Source organism: Lycium ferocissimum, chromosome 9, assembly GCF_029784015.1.
Source record: "Lycium ferocissimum isolate CSIRO_LF1 chromosome 9, AGI_CSIRO_Lferr_CH_V1, whole genome shotgun sequence".
Taxonomy (NCBI): Eukaryota; Viridiplantae; Streptophyta; class Magnoliopsida; order Solanales; family Solanaceae; genus Lycium; species Lycium ferocissimum.
Window position 1 is genome coordinate 48319406 of NC_081350.1, and position 22634 is coordinate 48342039.

Consider the following 22634-nt stretch of genomic DNA (forward strand, 5'->3'; position numbering starts at 1 on the left):
TACTCATGGTAAGTGTAAAAGGGCAAAGAAAATGATCTTGGAGAAGCTTGAAGGCAGTTTCAATGACGATTACAACAAGTTGGAGGGTTATGTCAAAGCTTTGAGGGATAGTAATCCTGGATCTGATGTGGTTATTAAGTTATCAAAGGAGGCACTACTTCAAGGCAAAAGAAAATTCCTTAGAATGTACATTTGTTTCCAGGTCCTAAAGATGGGATACAAAGATGGTTTGAGGCCATTTATTGGACTTAATGGCACTTTTTTGAAAGGGAAAGCAAAAGGCCAACTGTTAGTGGCACTTGGGCAAGACAGCCAGAACCATTTCTATCCTCTAGCATGGGCAGTTGTTGATAAAGAAACAAAGAGGAGTTGGACCTGGTTTGTGGTGCATCTGAAGGGTTCATTGGAGCTGAATATGGGAGAAGGAGTTACATTTATCTCAGACATGCAGAAGGTACCTTTCTTGTCTTTACGTTGTATTAATTCTATCCTTACTTGTTTTAGTTATGTCCTTGTCTTAAATTCTGTACTTATTCTACTTAACTTAGATAAGTAAGTTGATTAGTTTATTAGTTGACTTGGTAATTAGTTTACTTATTTGACTTAAATTCTACAGTTAGTATATTAAGTAAGTTGATTAGTTGACTTAACTTAGGTAATCAGTTTACTTATTTATGCACTGTTATTTTGCAGTTAGTATATTAAGTAAGTTGATTGGTTGATTAGTTGACTTGGTAATTAGTGTACTTATTTCACTTAAATTCTACAGTTAGTATATTAAGTAAGTTGATTAGTTGACTTAACTTAGGTAATCAATTTACTTATTTATGCACTGTTATTCTGCAATTAGTATATTAAGTAAGTTGATTGGTTGATTAGTTGACCTAGTAATTAGTTTACTTATTTCACTTAAATTCTGCAGTTAGTGTAATAAGTAAGTTGATTAGTTGACTTAATAGGTAACCAGTTTAGTTATTTATGCACTGTTATTCATAGTATATTAATTAAGTTGATTGGTTGATCACATTTGGTAATTAGTTTACTTATTTCACTTAAATTCTCATAGTATATTAAGTAAGTTGATTAGTTGACTTCAATTCGATAGCTAAATTCTGTAATTAGTTGACTTTAATTCTGTACATATTCTAATGCAGGGATTAATTGATGCCATTAAAAATGTGCTTCCACAAGCAAAGAGAAGGTATTGTGCCAAACATGTTGAAGCAAATTGGGCAAAAAATGGAAGATCCTTGGAGATGAAGAAGCTGTTTTCGTGGGCTTCATGGTCAACTTATCTAGAAGAGTTTAAAGACCAATTGATATGTATGGGTCAGTTGAGTGAAGCCGCTGTTAAGTCATTGTTGAAGTGTCCTTCCTATAGTTGGTGTAGGGCCTATTTTGACACTGTTTGCAAGAATCCATCAGTGACCAACAATATCACTGAGTCCTTCAACAAATGGATTTTGGATGCTAGATACAAGCCAATAATTAAGATGCTTGAAACTATAAGGGTGAAGGTAATGAATCATTTAAGAAAACATGAAGAGAAAGTGAGTTCATGGAGACAAGAGTACACAAGATAATGAATCATTTAAGAAAACATGAAGAGAAAGTGAGTTCATGGAGACAAGAGTACACTCCTAACTTCTTAGAACTGTATTATGACTTCCTCAAAATTGCTCAAGTCTGTGTGATGGAAGAAAATGGTGATGATGGTTTTGAAGTTTTAGAGGGGCAAGACAAGCACATTGTGAAGTTGGAGATGAGAAGATGCACATGTAGGATGTGGGACATCTTTGGGATCCCATGTCCTCATGCAATAAAGGCAATGCAGTATTTGAAGAAAGACCTTGTAAGGGAGATACACTGGTGGTACATCAAAGAAGCATACCTACAGACTTATCACCATAAGATATAACCGGTTCCTGGTGAGAAATTCTGGACAGTTGGTCCAGCTAATGCAATGGATCCACCTGATATGGTGACTTTAGCAGGTAGACCTAGAATCAAGAGAATTAGCCAAAAAAATGAAGCTAGTAAGAGGCAAGGTGAGTGGAGTTTGTCCAAGAAAGGAAGAATTATAAATTGTGGGACTTGTGGAGAACCTGGCCACAATGCAAGGGGATGCAAAAAGGTAATATTTACTTTTAAGTACATTTAATTTACGTTTTCCAGATTCTAACTACAATTACTTCTATTTTCAGCCAATAAAAGCAAGGAAAACTAAGCAAAGTTCTGCAGCTCCATCTAAATCCAAGAATTGTTTTGAGGTGGGGCAGTCATCAAAAAATAGGTAGTCTGCACCTAAGAGAAAGAGAACTCTACTTGATGAAAATAGTGAAGATGAAGTCATGCAGACCCAAGAAGATGTTCAATCATCTGCACCTCAAGTGTCCAAGTCTAGTCAAGACTTTGTGCTCAATGCTTTTCCAGAATTTGAATATCCATCCTTTGAACACGATCCTGACCCATTACTAAGGCCTTGTATTACATCAGAGGCAGAAACTAGGTTTCAGCCTAGGTAGAATGTTCAAGTGTCTTCTGGGATAAGAAGAATCAGCTTTATAGGGGATGACACAGGTGTTAGTGAACCCATAGATCTTTCTTGCTCACCATCAAAGCTCACATAGAAGGGAAAGGCTGTAGTGACTGATAATCAGCTTGAGAAGCAAAACAGGCAGCAAATACTTGAGAAATTAAGAGCACAAACAGGGGAAAGGAATATCTATCCTTTAGCTTGGTATTGCTTTGTTGTTATTTTTGGGTGTAATTACTGCTCAATGACAGTACATTATGTGTAGTTTAATGTTCTTTTGGCTATGATTTGGATGCCATGTTGTGACTTAGGTTGTATAAGTTTTTGCAGTTACAGCGTAGCATCCAAAACTCTTAAGTTTGTGTACATGTCTAACTGTTGACATGCTTAACGTAACTAGGTGTGTGAATGTTGAACCTCGTTGGTACCATTATGGTTTGGTTTGCTTAATCTAGTGAATGAGTTTTATTAGTTAAATTGCCTTTGTTTCTATCGAGAATCTGCATTTTGGGCAGTTTTTAATGTCACAATTTGGGCATTTTTATTGAATGGTACTTAGAATGGTCTTTGAATAGTTGTGGTAGTTGAATTGTTGAATGCATTGAATTGTGTAGTTGAATAGTTGAATGGTATTGAATGGTGTAGTTGAATGCAATGAATGGTGTAGTTGACTAGTTTAATGCATTGGATGGTTGAAAGCCTATATAACTCCCCTTATTCATCTCATTCATTCCATCACAAACAAAGTTCCATCACAAACGAAATTATATCACAAACAAGATGCCAAAGGTTCAAGATTATACAATCGCTTTCTTTGAGAAAAAATTGACAAAATCATATATTGAAAACAATGATTTTGTAAGTGTTAAATTTTAGCATCAAATTTAGTTTTTGTATTCAATTGTTTTTTTTTTAATTGCATCTAATAACATGTATTTGTGCAGATACTTCCTACTGTATTTGTGCAGATAGTTCCTACTAACATTTTGGATGTTCTTCCGAAATATGATAAAGAAGAACGTTGTTATATTTGACAATGGCGCATTCTTTATGAAATACAAATTTGGCGCAGAAGCGCGCCTCAATAAAGGATGGAAAGCCTTTGTCGATGCTAAAGGGCTAAAGGAAGGAAATGAGTTGTGTTTTCAAGTCTGTGATGTTGAGGATCGCCTAACCTTCATTGTTCATATAAAGGAGGAGATCATAGACATAGATTAGGTCTACTTGTGCCTTTTTCTTTTTAAGAAATTGATGTATGGTTTGGTTTGCTTAATCTATTGAAGGTGTTTTAGTAGTTGAATTGCCTTTATTTTTGATCAATTATTGTGCATTATTACTATTGTATGTATTCTATCTTAGTATCCATTTTAGTACACAAAAGTAGCCTAATTTCTTCTCAAAACTGTTAGCTACAGAGTCAAATTTCTGGGCAAAAAATGTCCAGTTTGCACGCAAAAATCTGAGCAGTTTGGACTGTATTTCTGGGCAGTTTGCCACTAATATACTCCAATAATATGCACCAATATACTCCAACAATATGCACCAATATACTCCAACAACTACACAAGCTCATCTAGTTAAACGAATTGCACAACAATATAGTCCAAGTTAATATGCACAAGTAACTTGACATTAAAGATCAATGAATTTCATTCAACACTATCCAAGATGCACATTACACATTCAAAACTAAACTTCAGTTTAGTCACACTAAACATTCTTAATATACCGTCAAACTAAAATACAAACACAATAATAAGCTTCATTTTGTCATCACCGCAAATGCAAATCCAACAATTAATGCACATAACATTATAATACACATCTTCATCTTCAACACCTTCTCTTCCAACTTCATAGCTTTATTAACTTCAAAGTTTTTCATGGCCTCTCAAGCTTCCACTTTATCCTTCAAACCATCCTTTTCGATCTTCACTTGATCCAACGTCATATTCAAAACATTGATCGATCCTTTTGCCGCTTCCAATTCTAACCGTAGTTGGTTAATTGCAATAACCGCACCATCGGGAAAATCTTCATCATCCCATTTCCAATAACCGCATGATTTCTACCAATAATAAATGAAATTAATTAATGTTTAAACATACATTTCAACATCTATCCACCAAAAAAAAAAAAATAACTTACATCACGATTAGCACACTTATGAAATTTCCTTCCTGCATTTGCAGGAGTTTTTAAAGTGAATTGTCGAGGAGCCAGCCCGCAATGGCAAGTCCTCGTAGATGAAACACTAACCTCCGACATTTCCTAAACCCTTAAAATTGAAGAAAGACATTAGAATTTAAGAGGGCACAACTGAGTTAAAGAAATTGAATTTAGTGAACAAAATTACCTTTTTTATGCTTACCAGTCACGTTTTTTTAGATGGAGAAGAAGCTATGGAGCAACTATGGAGGTGGAGCTATGGAGGTTGAGCTATGGAGAGAGTGTACGGGGGTGGGTTTTAATTCGGGTAGTGGGTCAAACCCGTTTTACCGGGTATAAAATTAAATAACATGGGTCAGCCTCCCAAAGCCCTCCACGTGTCCCCTCCGTCAAACAAGGGGTATATTTAAAAGTTATCCAGACTGCAGGGGCACGAATGGCTAAAAAGTATAACGGAGGGTGGATTTAAACAATACCCCATAGTAAACGGGTATACATTGCCCTTTTCCGTTATTTTAACAAGCAAAATCTAACATTCTACTCTTGTCCTCGTCATCTTTATTGTTTCAAATAATAAGTTAATATAAACTTTTGTCCCCACGGAATATCCGAATAAAAGGCGGGTTTCTTTATTCTTTTTCAACATTCAATAGTGTACCGATTCAAAATTAGGAAAAAAACTGTAAAAGCTAATGGTACACTAAACAACGTCAGTTTACAAAAAATCAAATTTCAAAAGGATCAAAGATTTCAATAATTTCCTCAATAGATCCCTCAAATTTGGATCCCCAAGACTTGCTGATGCAGAGGATAATATCAATTACATGGGATTATTTGAATCATATAACACACAATTATCTTAGCAGTTATTCAACACCAATATGGGCAAGTATAGTAGCTGGATTATTCGTAATCCTTACTCTTACACTCTCTATGTATCTCCTCTTCGAACACCTTTCTGTTTACAAAAATCCCGAGGTTATTATCTCTCCCTTTTTTACCATTTTCTTTCATTTTCTGTTTATTGCAATGCTGGTTTTCTATATTTGTTTGTACTCATTCCGTTTACTTTTACTTGTCCACTATATACTTTGCACGCACCTTAAAGAAATAATAAATGAAGTGCATATTTTACCATAATATCCATATTAGTCGCAGTGGCGGAGCCAGGATTTTAACAAAGGGGGTTCAAAAATATAAAAAAAATAGACAAACGAAGAAGCCAAGGGGGTTCAATGTCTACTATATATACATAAAAAATAAGTTTCACCTTGTATATACAGTGTAATTTTTCGACGAAGGGATGAACCCCCTTGGCTCTTACTAGCTCCGCCACTGATTAGTCGGTGTAGGACTTCTTAGTGAATTTGGGAAAAGATTTGGAATGAGTAATTAATGTTAAGAATAAAATAGAAAAAAGAATATTTTTTCTCTTTAGGAAAGTGGACGAAAAGTAAAAATTTATTTTTGGAATAGTGGACAAGTAAAAGTGAACGGAAGGAGTATGTATTTTACTACTTACGTCCATTTTTACTTGTCCAATATACAAAAAATATATGTCCACGTTTACTTGTCAAGTTTTGGAAAATCAAGAGATAATTTATCATTTCATACCTATTTTACCCCTATTATTAATTATTGGGTAGGAAACTTGAATTGTTAGTGGTTGTATAACTTGTAACATATGTTTGATTGATTTCAATTATTTAGATGATTTATAATAATTAGGGGTAGTATAGTAAAATTATCTTTTTATTTATTGCTTCTTAAGGTTGTGGTGTTGACAAATAAAAATAGACAGAGGGATTAACTTTTTTCTTTGAATGGCAGGAACAAAAGTTCTTGATTGGAGTGATATTGATGGTGCCTTGTTATGCTATTGAATCAGTGAGTTTTTTTTTTTTTTTTTTTTTTTTTTTTTTTTTTTTTTTTTTAATATATATGAGTTGGGATGAGCAGAAAGGCAAAATCTTTCTCCAAGTACTAAATTGAAAAATTAACGAGTTGTCACGATCACTTATTAATATCAATACCAATGATAGTGACAAAGCTCGGTCTGTCCTCGTTCCTTTGAGGAGGCAAAACGAACTATAGAGGTCAGGAGTGGAGCCAGGATTTTTAGTTTATGCATGCTGGATCATAATTTTTTTGTTTATTGGGTTTTGGATGTATTATTTATACGTATCATATGATTTTTTAACACAAATACAAAGTTTGAGACAAAGTTACTGGATTTTGCCGAACTCGTAGCTAGAGGTGTGGCTCCACCCCTGATTGAGGTTTATAAACAAAAAGTAATGAAAGGAAAAAAAGAGGAAGAATAACCTTATTGACCTTATTGCTCAGGTTCATTTAATAAACAATAGAACTTCGGAGAACACGAGGAAGAGATATGTTAGTAGACTTCAGGTTGGTAGCTAGTTGAAGGTGATAACACCGTTAGAAAAAAGTGAATGTAATATGAACATACAAAATGTCTAACATTTATAGAGGTACATATCATATCACAGTAGAGAGAATACAAATTTGAAAGTGAATAGAGCATACTTTCCTCAATTTCGTAAGAAGTAACATTTGTCAATTTTCGAGGTTTTTATCTCTGTGTATATCAGACATTGACATTCCACGGTAAGGGCCTTCACTTTCTAGCTCCATCAAACTGAAATGAAAAAAGGAGAGACGGTTTAGTTATGGATATTCAAAGTTGATATTTATGATATTTGTTTCACAAATTTGTTATAATCTTACTACACTAAGTTAAACACAGAGCATAGGCAACCATTTTTATTGAGGATCTCAGTCCGTTTTGAGGAGTTTACCTGGTTGATTCTCTGATATGGCTTATTTTTCAGTTTGTGTCATTGGTAAATCCAGCGATTACTGTTGAAATCGGGATACTGCGTGATTGCTATGAATCCTTTGCCATGTACTGCTTTGGGAGGTATCTTGTTGCGTGTTTAGGTATGGATATTTTCTGTGTTAAGTTTGATTACTTGGTCACTTCCATCTAATGTTAGATTCAGGAAAGTAATCCAACTAGCCGTCCTGCCTAAAGAAAGAATTTTTGTCCTTGTTTTGCAACTTGAGGAGATCTGATAGCTCTGAATTGTACTTCTCCTATTCATCAGTAGATTTCTTCTTATACACACACATGCTCATGTGTTTCTTGTTGGTATGACAACTGAAGTTTGACTGCCTAATATAAAGAGCTGGTCTGCTTGTTTGTTAAGTGGTATTCCAAAGTGCCCTGCACTGTAAAAATGCTAACTAAAGTTTGCAAAGCTTAAATTGGTCCCGGTTTGATTTTACTAGTCGCTTACGCCACTGGTCACCAGAAAAATGTCTCCAAAATCTCTTGTATGAACTCGTCAATTATTTATGTCTTTCTTCCTTTCTGTTCATTTTCTTTTTATCCTTTTTTTTTGGACATGACCTTAGATAGGAGGTTGTGGAGGACACGGATTAGGGTAGAAGGTTAGTAGGTAGTAGAGCATTTTCTCACTTATCCTACCTTACTGGTAGTCATAGCATTTCTCTTGTAGTTTCTCGTCCTTCTTTACTCTCTCTTGTTCTTCGCTTTGCATACTATTTTGTTGTAGTTACGGCTCCTTTTTCTATTTGACCTGCTTTGTTATTGCTTTATTTTGAGCCGAGGGTCTATCGTAAACAACCTCTCTACCTCCCAAGGTAGGGGTAAGGTCTGTATATACTCTACCCTCCCCAGACCCCATTTGCGGGATTACACTAGGTAAGTTGTTGTTGTAACTTTTTTTTTTTTTTGGATATAGGTGGAGAAAAGAGGACCATAGCATTTATGAAAAGGGAAGGACGTGCAGGTTCAAAGATGCCACTACTAGAGCATGGCTCGGAAAAGGGGATTGTTAAGCATCATTTTCCGATGAATTATATTTTCAAGCCATGGAAACTTGGTCAGTGGGTTTACCAAGTTATCAAGTTTGGAATTGTCCAATATGTAAGTGTGCTACCTAACTTAGAGGCTATATTCCTTTGGATCGACAAGCTTTACTCAGTTCTTGACTTGAATATTTACAACACAAACTCTGCAGATGATAATCAAAGCATTTACTGCTACTTTAGCAGTGATTCTTGAAGTTTTTGATGTATATTGTGAAGGAGACTTCAAATGGAATTGTGGGTAAGAAATGCCTTGTTATCATTTGAATAGCTCCCTCTCCTTGATTTCTCCTTCTTGTTTTCAGCTGGATTTGTCCTTTGGCCATCCCTTTGATCAAATAGAAATCTTTAATCCTACATTTTTCTTTTCTTCTCATGATAGTGATGGTCTTTTGCTACTTTCCTCGGCTAATGGAAAAAAATTCCTTCATTTTACCCTGCCTGGCACCATCCAGCATGAGTCTTTATATGCCTTTGGTGAAGGTTAAGTTGTCTTGTCTTTATGTGCATGCGTTTTATTTAAAACAGCCAGCCAGCCAGGGGAAGGCTCTTAAGTTCGAGTGGAAGGCTATCCCGCAATAACTATGAATAGTGACTGCATAGACTTCAAAAGTTGCAAATCTGTTCAGCATATGGTTTCTTAGCAGCTTATTATTATCTTCCTATAGTTTGCAGAATTAGTTCCTGCATTGATATTCAACTTATGGGTATAAAGCTGCATCTATGTGGCAGATACTCCTAAAAAGAATTATTATCCTGGAAGTCTTTTGACATTCAATACCATGTTATCATGCTGATTTGACCATGTAATTAATGAAATAACGGTCCAAGATATCTCTTACATTATCTGCCTTGTCTCTGTAGGTATCCATATATGGCTGTGGTTTTAAATTTCAGTCAATCATGGGCATTGTATTGCTTAGTTCAATTTTATACTATTACAAAGGATGAGTTATCTCACATCAAGCCGCTGTACAAGTTTCTAACTTTCAAGTCAATTGTTTTCTTAACTTGGTGGCAAGGCCTGGCAATAGCCCTGCTTTCTACACTTGGTTTCTTTAGAAGTCCAATAGCTCAAGCTTTGCAGTTTAAGTCCAGCATTCAAGATTTCATCATATGCATTGAGGTAATTGTTCTGGAATTGGGCATGTTTTTATTACTTCTAATACCAAACATTTTGTTTGGGCTATCAGGAATTTTGCTTTTTGCTCCTAGAGAATTGCACACACAAATTGTTATGCTATTAAAGTGTGGGCTAGAAACTTGAAAGATAAGCTTTTAGCATAGGATCCTGCATTTGCTCAACATCTTATGTTTTACGACTGATGCATCCATGTGCCATTTGCTTATGATGCATATTGATGTGCTACTCAAACTGATGCATATTAATGTTGAAAGCTGCTTTCAATAAATTTTCTTTGTAGACATTTAACTGCCTGCATAATACTCTAGCTTATCCAGGTGTGAGGTTTCATATGGTTGACTTGAAAATATTTCAGGACTGCTTTGTTCTTTATTGTGGGGTCAAAGGCATGTTTCTTTCCCTACCCTACGGTCCTACCCCAAAATAAGAAGGAAAAACAAGCACAAACCCTGCCCTTGTTTTTAATGTTTCTGAAGATTTGTTCGGGGTATGAGGGTTGAGGACAGGGAAATGTCACTGATGAATATAGACACTAAAGATTCTATTTATGATTTATTGATGCTTGATATTCCTCCAAAATTTTGAAGTTTAACAGCTCTTGTTATTCATCCAGTACAGATGGGCATTGCCTCTGTGGTTCACCTCTATGTCTTCCCTGCCAAGCCATACGAGTTGATGGGAGAGTGTTTTACTGGAGATGTTGCAGTTCTTGGAGATTATGTATCTGCTGACTTGCCAGTAGATCCTGACGAGGTTAGAGATAGTGAACGTCGTCCCAAATCACGTCTTCCTCAACCAGACATTGATGATAGGGGCGGAACAACCATTAGAGAAAGTGTTAAAGATATCTTTGTTGGAGGTGGTGAATATGTAAGCATCTCTTTCTTTTTACTATTTATGCTTTGAGCCATGTTGTTTTTGAAGCTACTGCCTATTTGTGTGTCTAAACCTAATAACTTCCCGTTGCAAATCCTGACATCTCAAGTGTGCTTTTTAGCCCATTCAAGTGTCATCCAATTCCTGATACTCCCTCTGTTTCAGTTTTTCTCTTCCTTTTTAATCTGTTTTTGAAAGAATAGCTCTTTCCTAATTTGTCAATTCTTTGATTCCAACATCCCACATGGCATGTTTAAGACCACAAGATTAAAGGGCATTTTGATACATTATACATATCTTTAGTTTAATATCACAAGATTCAAAAGTCTTTTGTACTTTCTTAAACTTCGTACCTAATCAAACTAAGACAGATAAATTGGAACGGAGGGAGTATTAATTTTCATGAGGCAGAGTTCAAGGATAGATGAAATGATCATCCCAATGAATCGGAGGGTTTTCTCCTCCTAGTCACAGTTCCTACTTTTTGATTTCTCTTATACTAGGAGTTCATCATATTCCAAGGATTCAGATCGTATTCTCCTTTCACACAGACTTCCTACTTTGCTATTTCTCTAGTGCTAGGAATTCATTATCATGCAATATTTGACCAGCTGAAGTCGTCGTTGAAATCAATTTTTTGTTTATATGTATTTGTTAACCTTGAAAGAAAATTTCCTAGCATGCCAAGTTTCCTCGACTTCCCAATTATGTCCTCACCGCTCCTAATAAAGTCAACCTATTTCAATTACTAATGATTGCAGATGTTCTGTCATCTCTCCTGTGATTCGACAGAATCCGTGTTACCTGTCTTTGTGGTATCACTGAAGTTGCCCCTTACTGAAGTGAAGCACTGTGACATACTGATTTTTTTTGTCACTGCTAAAACATCAATCATCATGGTTTACTAAAATACTAAAGTAATAGTTGTAAGATTAGTTGAATAGAAAAATGATCACATCAAAGTCTTCTGAAAGCTATACGATTCTTGAAAGTTGTGAAAGATTATATTATTAGTTGAATGGTGCAAAACATGTTGGGACATTCTTAAATGGAAAGTGTGTTCTGTAATTTGAGATGAAAGAACATATAATATAAGAGTATTTGACCAAAACAAAAGAGTGTATACTTAAGCTTGAGTTGGAGCTCGAAATCGATCTTGCCCCTGTTTACTCTTGAGCTAAGCTTGAATTTTGTTAAATTTATTCCGTCGAGCCTACTGTCCCCATATTTCACTCTCCGCCTTGCTAACAATACTTTTTGGTCCTGCATGCAGATAGTAAATGACTTGAAATTCACAGTAACCCAAGCAGTAGAACCTGTAGAGAAAGGAATTCAAAAATTACATAAAATCTCTCAGAACATAAAGAAACACGAGAAAGGGAGAAAAAACAAGGGCGATAGTGGTGTTGCCACCTCACCTCCAGCGCGAAGAGTCATACGTGGGATAGATGATCCCCTTTTGAATGGAAGCGTAAGTGATAGTGGAACTTCTAGAAGGAAGAAGCACCGTAAAAAATCTGAATATACCAGTGCAGAAAGTGGTGGAGAGAGTAGCAGTGATCAGAACTTTGGTGCTATTCAAGTTCGTGGTCAAAGGTGGGTTACCAAGGATTAGTCAAGAAAGAAGGCTACGAAGCAAAATACTAAAGGTTTGTGCATATGCGTTTAATTCTGCACTACATTGTTCTTCTGCTCTAAGGAAGTAGAATTTTGGTTCAGGGAACTTCCCATGGGCCTTCATATTTCAGTTTCTTAGTCTTTTTAGAAATGGAAGTGCTAGATATTATGAAAGCACTTCTTGATTGATTATATTTTGTCATTGTTGTTGCACATAATGGGTCTCAGAATGTTGTATAGATTTATGTATCCTCCTGGGTGTATGATCCCTCTCTGTAACAGGATCAGTTAGCTTCATTCATCTGTCTTGTCTTTTTTGTTTTTTTAATCGAGATTTACAGAATGACAGCATACAGTAAATGTTGATTTTTTCCCGATGATATGGTGGGAAGTTGCTTTTAAGACAGGCAGTTTTCTTTTTGATCTGATGTATGTTTTGCTTACTCTTTAACATATTGGAGATGAAGGCCTAACCAGGGGACGGATTTACTTTGCCTCAAGTGGTGTTACGGGACACTGCTTCATCATTTTTTTTCACTAAATATGTATACATAGATCAGAAGCAAATGATAAGCTTTGGTTTAGATATAAAAATTGACACGACTTGTAACAAAGGATCCACTGGTTCACTTGTAAAAGTGCCTCATCACCCTTTGAGGAGCAAACCTTGCTAATTTAGTTTTCAAATTAAATTTTTTGAAAAGGTTCTCTTACCAATGAAGGAGCAACATAACCATTTGACGAAAAATCCTCTCCTCATTCATATTGACATTAATAATTATCTTTATAACATCAACATACGTGAAATGTTTTCTTTTTATTATCTTTTTTCACCTTTTATCGGTTTAGTGTCTTTTGTCGAATTTCATCGTCAAAAATATGGTGTTGTTTCCTCAAATTTAGCATGCAACGTCAACAATTCTCACAGGAAAATATAAAATCCAACAAGATGATCATGAAGGCTAATTAGCTGTTAAAGTAAGATGACCGCTGGGAGACAATCAAACTATAGATAACTTTAATGGTCAATAACAAATTAAATAACTATTCAGGGCAATCTAACTCCGGAAACCAAATATGAGTTCAAAATGAAGCATCACACAACTAAGATTGCTGCAGAAAGAGCACAACCAACAACATGAAGAGATTATCTATACATAAGCATATTTATTCTCTTGTATACAGTTTTGTCAGTGCAGAATTTTGTTTTATTGTTAAGGTCAAAATCAAATGAAAACAAAACAGGTTACTCCATCCGTCTCAATTTAAGTGTCTTTTTTTCCCTTTTTGGTCTGTCCATCCATCTCAACTTAAGTGTCTTTCTTTCCTTTTTGATCTGTCCAAAAAGAATGTCTCTTTCTATATTTAGTAAGTTTTCAATTTCAACAATCTACATGACAATTTTAAGACCACAAGATATAAAAGTCCAGACACATCTTTAATTTAAAATCGCATGGTTCAAAAATCTCCCTTTATTTCTTAATCTCCGTGCCCAGTCAAACTAAAATACTTAAATTGAGACAGAGGGAGTATTAGAAAAGAGGAAAAATAGCAAAATCAAAATCCGACCTACCGGATTCGAACCAGTGACCTAAGGATTAGCTGTTTGCCAAACTACAGTCCTCCGCTCTACCAACTGAGCTAAGGTCGGAAGTGTTTGTTGATCTCTAACGATTGCAGTCTTCTAGAAGAACGAAAATTAATCAAATAGACACTATGTGAAACGTCTAGTTCTCCCAAAGAAAAACAAAACTGAAAAACCATAAAAAGAGTGGAAATGGTCTTTCTTTTGTTTCAAAAACCAAGAATAAAGCTCACTTATTCGGTTATTCTTATTCCACTTTGACCCCCTTTTTCTTTCTAGATTTTAATCTCTCTTTTTTTTCCCTTTTCTTTTTCTTCAATTTTTTTTTCCAATAACTCCTTTTCTCTTATGTTACTATTTTTCTTGTTATTGTTATTATATTTTAAAAAGAATTATATTTCTCATTCGGTAATTTTTTTTCATTTTCTTGTTGAAGATTTTTATTTATTTATCAAATTGATTTAGTATTTACTTATACTAGTGGCAAAAGTATTGATATGTGATCAAGGTTAGTCGAAAGTAGAACAAAATAGTAAGCTCTTCAATTGTTCAGTTTTCAAATACATCTAGTATGAGCAGTCTTGTCTTCTAAAGATGACATTCTGAAAAAAATGCTCATCAAAATACAAATTGTTTTTTTTGGCTGAAATGTTTGTTGAACACTTTTTAAAAAAATGTGAATATGTAACGACTTGCTTCTTAGCATGGTTTAATTTTTAAGAACTCACTTATTGTATAAATTAATTAAGAAGGAAATACAACTATGTCCGTTCTGTAGATAATTTATCAAAGTCTCAAATAAAAATATAAAAGAACAAACTTTCTCAAAATAAGTCAAACTCTTGCTCTTACATTTTTGTCTATTTTTTGTTAGGGATAATATATTAGGAGTACCACAACAGAATGTTGTAAACTGGTAAAAGTTTTCTCTTTTAATTATTTTATAATATTACCCTACTGGAGATATAAAATGGCAAAATGCATGTAATCAATCCCTTGTAACCAGATGTATCGCGTTGACCGACTTGATTGACATTAAGACCATCAATATCTGCTTTGATATAATCACTACACTAAATTTCAAAATGCACTGATGATCACTATACTCTAAGCTCTGATACCAATATCACTCGGGCCAACTATCTATTTAGCATCAACAACATATTAATAGCCCGTGTGGCACCCGTAGTCCCACTTCGTTTGCCTTTGTCCTCATAGTAGTTACTTGGAGCCACGTTCTGTTGCATATTTTGTACTTGTAAAGAAAACTTTCTCACATCGATGGGAAATGAAAAGGTTTAAGTGCTTCGGCTCATTATGTGTACTTGAATAAGTGAGCCCGCCATGTGTCCTTGTGTATGAAGATTATTTTTCGTTTTATTATTTATTTTTTTGTTACAGGTTTAGTTTATTTAAAACTTAAAGTTTTGAATTTAAATTTAACTTTTAACTGAAATACTTGTTCAGAAATAGATACCTTTTCGGAATGGTCTTCTTCTTCTATAAATTATGTTACTTCGAAAGTAGTTAATTATTCTGCAGTAACATTTTGGCTTTGAGGAATACTAAAGAAAATTGTTTGTAAAGAATATACGGGTAATATTTCCGTAAGAACAGTGAATTTTCACGCCTCAAGATTTTCTTCTTCTTCAAATCTATTCTGCAAATTTACTAACACATTCTGCATAGCATAGTCAAGAGTTTTAATTTAAAAGAAGTGACCTTTGAAAAGGAAATAACGTGTGAAATTCTAAAAAACATGACTTTTGGGCTTCTTAAAACAAAACAAATAGAAGAAAAAACAATAGGAAAAATTAAAAGTAGATGAAAAAACATAAATATGTTTTCTAGCTTTAAGGACTGCCACATCACCAGCTTCATGTCCCTAATTTATATTAAATACGGAAATGAGCTAAATATACCCCTATTTCAGGAGAATGGGTTCATCATTAGCTACGGGTTTTTTTATTTATTTCTTTTGCCTTTAGTTCGTTGCAGCTTAGCGCCTATGATTTTTTTTTTTAATTTCTTTTGCCTTTTGAGACTTGGATAATTAGAAATAAAGGGAAAAAAAGTCAATGTAATTCTAAAAAAGAAACACATTTTTTATTTTTGGGTAATTAGAATTATAGAAGAAAAAGGATTTAGAATAATATAAAAAGGGAAGTTAAAAGGCTGCTTTAGGAGGAAAAAAAAGCATAAAACGTGCAGAAGCTCGGGTTGGATCCCAAGACCTTGAGGAAATAAACACAACCCCTAATTGGTGCTCCAGTCGGCCTGGTTTGACCATGTGTTCCTTTGGTTAATATTAGATATATTTTCAGAATTATACACATAATATATCGAGTTTAGTTGAGTGATCATGTATTCACGTGATCCAAAATTTATACCTAAATTCGCCTCTGCCTGTAATATTGAAAAAGGGCCAAATATATCCCTCGTTATACTTTGGGTCCAAATATACCCTGGTCATTATACTATTGGTTCAAATAAACACCTCCTCCATTAAAGTTGTTCAAGGTGGACATCCAATCCTACGTGACACTAACATTTGATGGGGTGGATGCCACGTGACATGCCACGTTAGCACCCTTAATCCATTTTACCCCTCCCCTCTATTTATTCTTCCACTACTAAAATTTCCTTCCCCTCCACCGCCATTGCCACCATTACCGCCACCATGTCCATTTTCCACAGGATGGATAAATTTTGTTAATCCCCCCCCCCCCCTTTTTTTTTTTTTTGAAATTTTGCAAAAACAGAGTCTGCAAACTCAGTTATTGAGTTTTTGCAAACAATTTTTGAGTTGTTTTTGCAAAAATAATAATAATATGCTAGTAATTCTTTTATTGCAAAAAACTAAAACTTCCTGTAAATTAGAAAAGACTCAGACAACTAAATAATAGATAGATAAAAATTTCTTTAAAAGTGAGTATTTAAAATTAAAATCCAATTAATGAACTTATGGTCACCTGGGGTATGGAGTATGAAGACAAGGAGTAAAAATACACGGTAAGAGGCCAGCTTGTCATGTTCTGTCATGGTGGTGGTAATGGTAGCAATGATGGTGGAGGGAAAGGTAATTTTAGTGGTGGAAGAATAAATAGAGGATAGGGGTAAAATGAGTTAGGGTGCTGACATGACATCCACCTCGTCAAATGTTAGTGCCACGTAGGATTGGATATCCACCTTGAACAACTTTAATGAAGGAGGGTTATATTTTAACTAGTAGTATAATGACAGGAGTGTATTTGAACCTAAAGTAACGAGGAGTTTATTTGGCCTTTTTCCAATAGTACATGAATATACTTTTTCTGTATTAAATATGGTGGTGGCGGCAGTTAGTTAGTAAGATGATGGAGGTTGGGTCGTGGGGAAGGCAATGACGCAAGAGAGAAAATGAATAGGAGAGAGGAAAAATTGATTTTTTTGCTGTATTTAAAATCCGTGGGCCTACATCAATAACATAAAAATTGGCATCTCACGCCCTTTGAAGCAAGCGTAATGTACGTATTGTGCTACCTCAACGAATCATGTCCAATGGCACAATAAACGTCTTCGGGAGGGTTTAGGTGTATGAAGCTCAGTTGGGGTGTCCAAGTGGAATTTCTGGACAAATTCAGAAACCTATCTATATATTACGCCAATAAAAATTGACATTTTTTAAAATATACGGAAAAAATTAAGACACATAAATTAAAACAAAAGAGCATATCCATACCATAGATGTTCCATGGAGCATCCTTGATTTTTGCCCCGTATACGGTTGCTATCGTCAAACTGAAGATTCAAATGAGAACAAAAGAGAGAGGTCTTATTATTTACTACTCCTAAGAAAAAAACATAGAAAAACAAAAAAGAAATCCGACCTGCCGGATTCGAACCAGCGACCTAAAGATTAGCTGTTTCCAAACTACAGTCTTCCGCTCTACCAACTGAGCTAAGGTCGGACATGCGGCTTGTTTGACAAAGATCTTAAAGATATTGTTGTGTATGAAACACAATTTGGTTCTCCCAAAAATGAAAAAGAGATTTATGAACCATATAAAGGAATGGACTAGGTCTTTCATTTTAGGAAATTAACTTAAAATAGCCGTCCGCACGAAAAAACAGCTAACAGATATATAATATATTTATAATTAGCATTGTATATATGTATAAATAAAGAGAGACTGAATTTATAAATATTTTTGTGACTTTATTTTTCCTTTTCGGGAATAAGAAGAATGAGCTCATTTGTTCCACTTGAGTCTTCTTTTTCTTTCTAGAGTTTATGCTCTTTTTCGGCAACTTTTTTTCTAATAGGCCCTTTTGACTATGCTATTACTTTCCTTTTAATTGCCATTACACTTTTTCATAATTTCATTTCATTTTAATATTTAGAAAAACATCATGGAACTTCATTCTGTAATTTCAAGGAGGTTATCATTTCAATTTGGAAGGTGGAAGGGGTATAGTTTCACAACCTTTAAAGATTGAGGGCGTCCGGTGAATTTTACTCTATTTTTCTCATTTGGATCATTGAGAATAACCCTTTTTACGTTACGTATCCATATTAAGGTGACGTGATAGGAATATTGCATAGGCTCAGACAGTCCAACTTAAAAGGTGACATTTATTTCAAATAATATGTGACATTTATTCAGAAAATCTTTCAGCTTTGACAAGAGTTTGGAAAAAAAAAGTTAGGATTTTTTTTCAATCAAATGCCGTTAGAAAAAAATCATTTAAAATTTTGAAAAACTACTCCAAGAGTATTTTTTAAAAAGTTTCTCAACACTCTTTAAAAACAAATTTCGAGAGTGGGTGGAGTCTTTGTGTACCAATCACTCGACAAACATTCGAGTCTAGTCTTTTTCTAGGTTAATCATTCCTTATTCGAAATTTACTGACATAATAAATTTGAATTTCCACCAATCGAATCTCGATATGCGGTGGTGTCCAAACATGTCAATTCAGCATCGACCATGCTTGTTTCTTCAACAAGACACCGCTGTCAAGTTGTGAATTGTGACGGACCTCCGGTCATGACTAATTGGTAGGAAGAGGTTGATACATAATTTTAAAAAATAAATCGGTCTGGGATGTGATAGAATTCATTGGCCATTTGAATTATTTGTTTTGAAATATAATATTTGTACATATTTAATAGAATTCTTAACACATGTACATACACATACACGGTCTGAGTCACAGCTATTGAGTTGACTGAACTTGTTGCTCATATTGTACATCGGCCCTTGCTAATATCAACCATGATAGCACCCTCATTGGAGATGTAAAATATCTTAACACATAAGGATTTGAGGCAAGAAAATAATAGAACTTGGTACATCGTAAGACATTCAAGAAATAAATTTTCTTTCGATGAAGCATGTTTTTCTTTCTCTACTCTTCACATTCTTAATTTTTTTAAGAATATATAGTCTTTCACCACTGTGTATTTGTGGCTCACAAAGGACATAGCAATAATTGGCATATCAATTGAAGAAAGGAAAAAAAAATATATTCTAAAAATTCAAGTGTGTACTTTTACATACATACGGTGAAAATTGTCTTTTTTAAAAAAATATTCTTATCCGGTGTTCAATACTCACTTTGGGACTCGATTAATTCAGATTCACACATGTAAGTCTTACTTTGTGGGGTAAAGCGCACCCTACATAAGGCTCCATTCTAGAATTCGAACCCGAGACATCTGGTTAATAATGAAGAGGTACTTACCCCTTCACGAACGTCGAAAAATTGACTTTAGCTTTTATCAAAATATTTGAAATAAATTGACTAGTCGAGGTCAATACAAAATCTTCGGGTATGTTATTATAAAGGAGAAATCACACTCCAAGTGGCAAAACAATTTTCCCTGTTTTAACGACCTTCCTCAAGTTTGCTCTGGTGGAACTTTAATTTAATAATGGCTGCATAGCCTCTAATAATATTACTCTCAAATCTTAAAACAAATAATGATTTTAGTTAGTTTTCTCTTAATGAAGGCTTTGCTCTTGTCGCCTTCTCTTCTTCTTCCTCCAATTCACCACGCCATTAATGAAGAGAGAAGGTTTAGACAAGGGCGCGACGTTTCCCCTTCAATAATAACAACAACAATAATAACGCCTCAATCCCAAGTAATTTGGAATCCGTTATAAATTGACTCGTTTTTCCGCTGGCTGTCGACCTACCGCATTCCTCCTCCTTTTACAGAGTTGGCCAAGGCTAATTTGTCCATAGGGAAGAAAGAGGAAATTGAAATCAGCCAAAAATGAATGACTTATTCTCTAATTCGTTTAAAAAATACCAGGACCTAAAAAAACAGGTCCAATTGGATGATTTGGAGGGTGGTCAAGTTGGCCAGTCAGGAAATGAAAGCATTGATCTTGCTAAATTTTTTGAAGATGTAGAGAATGTGAAAGAGGACATGAACAATGTAGAAAAGCTCTACAAAAAATTACAAGAATCAAATGAAGAGAGCAAACTTGTGCACAATGCGAAGACTGTTAAAGAAATAAGGTCTAGGATGGACTCGGACGTGTCACAAGTCTTAAAACGTGTCAAGATGATCAAAGGAAAATTGGAAGCACTCGAACGATCCAATGCAGCTCATAGGAAAATCCCTGGTTGTGGCCCGGGATCTTCTGCAGATCGAACGAGGACTTCTGTAGTTAGTGGGTTAGGGAAGAAATTAAAAGTTCTCATGGATGATTTCCAGGCATTGAGGGCAAGAATGAATGATGAATATAAGGAGACGGTTGCACGAAGATACTTTACTGTGACGGGAGAGAAGGCTAACGATGAATTGATCGAGAATTTGATATCAAGTGGGGAGAGTGAATCTTTCCTCCAAAAGGCAATCCAGGAACAAGGTATATTGTTAGTTGTTGCCCTGATTATCTTAACGTGCCTGGTTTTCTCCTTCCTTTTTTGAAAGAAATAGCAATACTTCCATTGTAGACTTTTAGAGTTAGATCGTTCAATTTATTAGAAAATTTGTGAGGCATAAATTTTAGTTGTCACTTGTGTGAACCTCTTTAAGAGAGAATTTTGTAACGTTATTCTATCGATATTATTGTATTTTCTTATATTTTATCTTCGGTAGGGGCAGATCCACCAATTAAGAATGGATTTGACTCTTCATTGAAAAATTATATTGTACTAATATAGTAAAAGTAAAATAATGTGTTTATATATAGAGACCATTGAATCCCCTTGACATAACAAAAACATCTATTGTAGTGGTAAAGAGAGACAAAAATTACTTTACGTCATATATTTGTATGTCAAGTGTGTCGTACTTGTATTCTTTTTAATCCCCTTACAAGAAATCCTGGTTCCCGCAGCCATTTAGAATAGTGGATTGCTCATCCATGTGCATGAATGTTGGCCAATCGACTGAACCACATTAAATTTTCTTGTTTTCTTTGGTATATTTCTCCTTTGTTATCTAATTTATCGTCATTCAAGTTTGCTCTGTTAGCTTTTGCATGACGTCTGGTTATTTGGATCTTACTAGGTAGGGGCCAGATTATGGACACTATATCAGAAATACAAGAAAGACATGATGCTGTGAAGGAAATTGAGAAGAATTTGATTGAGCTACACCAAATATTTCTAGACATGGCTGCATTGGTGGAAGCACAAGGTCAACAATTGAATGATATTGAAAGTCATGTGGCACATGCAAGTTCCTTTGTTAGGAGAGGCACAGAGCAATTAACAGAGGCTAGGGAGATTCAAAAAAGCTCAAGAAAGTGTACTTGCATTGCCATTTTCCTTATCATTTTGCTGGTCATTCTCCTTACTTTCCCTCTATGGTGGCCATTAATTGCTAGCAAACTATTATAAGAGAAGAAAAAAAGAGAGAGAACAACCCACCTGAAATTTTGGACTAGACTTTTTGGTTGTTTATTGAAGAAGAAACCAATAAAAGTTTTATCAGGTTGTTGTGAATTTTAGGATCACCTATTTTTTGGCAATTGACTATTGTTTGTAAGAAATTTATTCTTGTATTCATTGTCAGCACTTTCTTTTCTTTGACACTGTATTTATAGAAGCAATTTTTGTCACATCAATGGTACATATAAACATCTTGCAGGATCTGTGAAATCTATGTGTATTAGATGTTCTATTTTTTTCTTGAAAATTTGTTCAATTTTTTCTCTGTTCATTATATGTAGAAATTGATATTTCTTTTGGTTTTGGTATATGCTTTGGAGTCCAAGTAACTTGATTCGCGATGAAAGTCCCACTTTGTGAGTCGCTCTACCGAAGACTATTCCATTCCCAGAGTTGAACCTAATACTTCTGGTTAAATATTTAGGATTATTTACCACTCATCCACAACTTTTAGGGGTGAAAAGCAGTTGGATTGAGTTTCATACTGTTTTTAGTTGTAGACTTGTAGGTTTGAAAATTGTTTACATCAGCCCAATAAATGCATGACATATGTTTGAGCAACACTTTCTTTTTACTAAAACCATGGTTTAATATTGCATATTTTTACCTCATTAAATCACTCAATTAAAGTAAATTAATAATTTAATTTGGTGTAAATATTTAGTGAAGATAAATTTTTACTCATTTCACAGCCTCTCCTTATCCTCATAAGATCATGTCCTGCAAGTTTTTCTTTTGGTTTCACTCTTGGGTAATTCTTCAAAGAACATATAAACAAATGACAATGTTAATTGTTAGTTATCCTTTTTTTTTTTTTTTGGTCATTTGTTGTTAGTTACCTATTGATCAAGCTCAAATATATGTTTTACAGAGCATTAAAATAGGAATAATTAGATCATTTA

The 22634-nt window shown here is 34.6% G+C and overlaps 2 protein-coding genes and 2 non-coding genes across 5 annotated transcripts; 2 read left to right on the top strand and 2 right to left on the bottom strand.

The window, feature by feature from the left end:
• The first annotated feature begins 5272 nt into the window (after positions 1-5272).
• Positions 5273-12661, top strand: LOC132031144 (protein LAZ1-like). 2 transcript variants are annotated; one of them, XM_059421009.1, is made up of 8 exons: positions 5284-5683; positions 6536-6592; positions 7558-7666; positions 8494-8678; positions 8773-8861; positions 9485-9746; positions 10383-10634; positions 11914-12661. In XM_059421009.1, the coding sequence occupies exons 1-8, from the start codon at positions 5507-5509 to the stop codon at positions 12253-12255; spliced, it is 1473 nt and encodes a 490-aa protein (XP_059276992.1). In that variant the 5' UTR covers positions 5284-5506; the 3' UTR covers positions 12256-12661. The 2 variants fall into 2 exon arrangements, with proteins under 2 accessions (XP_059276993.1, XP_059276992.1); XM_059421010.1 differs by lacking the exon at positions 11914-12661 and having other exon boundaries at positions 5273-5683; positions 10378-10574.
• A 1159-nt stretch (positions 12662-13820) lies between these two features.
• Positions 13821-13908, bottom strand: TRNAY-GUA (transfer RNA tyrosine (anticodon GUA)). The gene is given in 2 exon segments: positions 13821-13856; positions 13872-13908. It is a non-coding gene; the product is annotated as a tRNA-Tyr (tRNA).
• Positions 13909-17705: 3797 nt separating this feature from the next.
• On the bottom strand, positions 17706-17792 carry TRNAY-GUA (transfer RNA tyrosine (anticodon GUA)). The gene is given in 2 exon segments: positions 17706-17741; positions 17756-17792. It is a non-coding gene; the product is annotated as a tRNA-Tyr (tRNA).
• A 2021-nt stretch (positions 17793-19813) lies between these two features.
• Positions 19814-21933, top strand: LOC132029311 (syntaxin-124-like). The gene is made up of 2 exons (XM_059418616.1): positions 19814-20702; positions 21350-21933. The coding sequence occupies exons 1-2, from the start codon at positions 20102-20104 to the stop codon at positions 21679-21681; spliced, it is 933 nt and encodes a 310-aa protein (XP_059274599.1). The 5' UTR covers positions 19814-20101; the 3' UTR covers positions 21682-21933.
• Positions 21934-22634: the final 701 nt, after the last annotated feature.

What these genes read in the sequence shown, in the direction of transcription:
- LOC132031144 (XM_059421009.1), top strand. Translation starts at nt 5,507, where the DNA reads ATGCAGAGGATAATATCAATTACATGGGATTATTTGAATCATATAACA. An exon ending in ATTTCATCATATGCATTGAG is followed by an intron (nt 9,747 to 10,382) that starts GTAATTGTTCTG and finishes CATCCAGTACAG; the next exon opens with ATGGGCATTGCCTCTGTGGT. An exon ending in TTGTTGGAGGTGGTGAATAT is followed by an intron (nt 10,635 to 11,913) that starts GTAAGCATCTCT and finishes TCCTGCATGCAG; the next exon opens with ATAGTAAATGACTTGAAATT.
- LOC132029311 (XM_059418616.1), top strand. Translation starts at nt 20,102, where the DNA reads ATGAATGACTTATTCTCTAATTCGTTTAAAAAATACCAGGACCTAAAA. An exon ending in AAAGGCAATCCAGGAACAAG is followed by an intron (nt 20,703 to 21,349) that starts GTATATTGTTAG and finishes GGATCTTACTAG; the next exon opens with GTAGGGGCCAGATTATGGAC.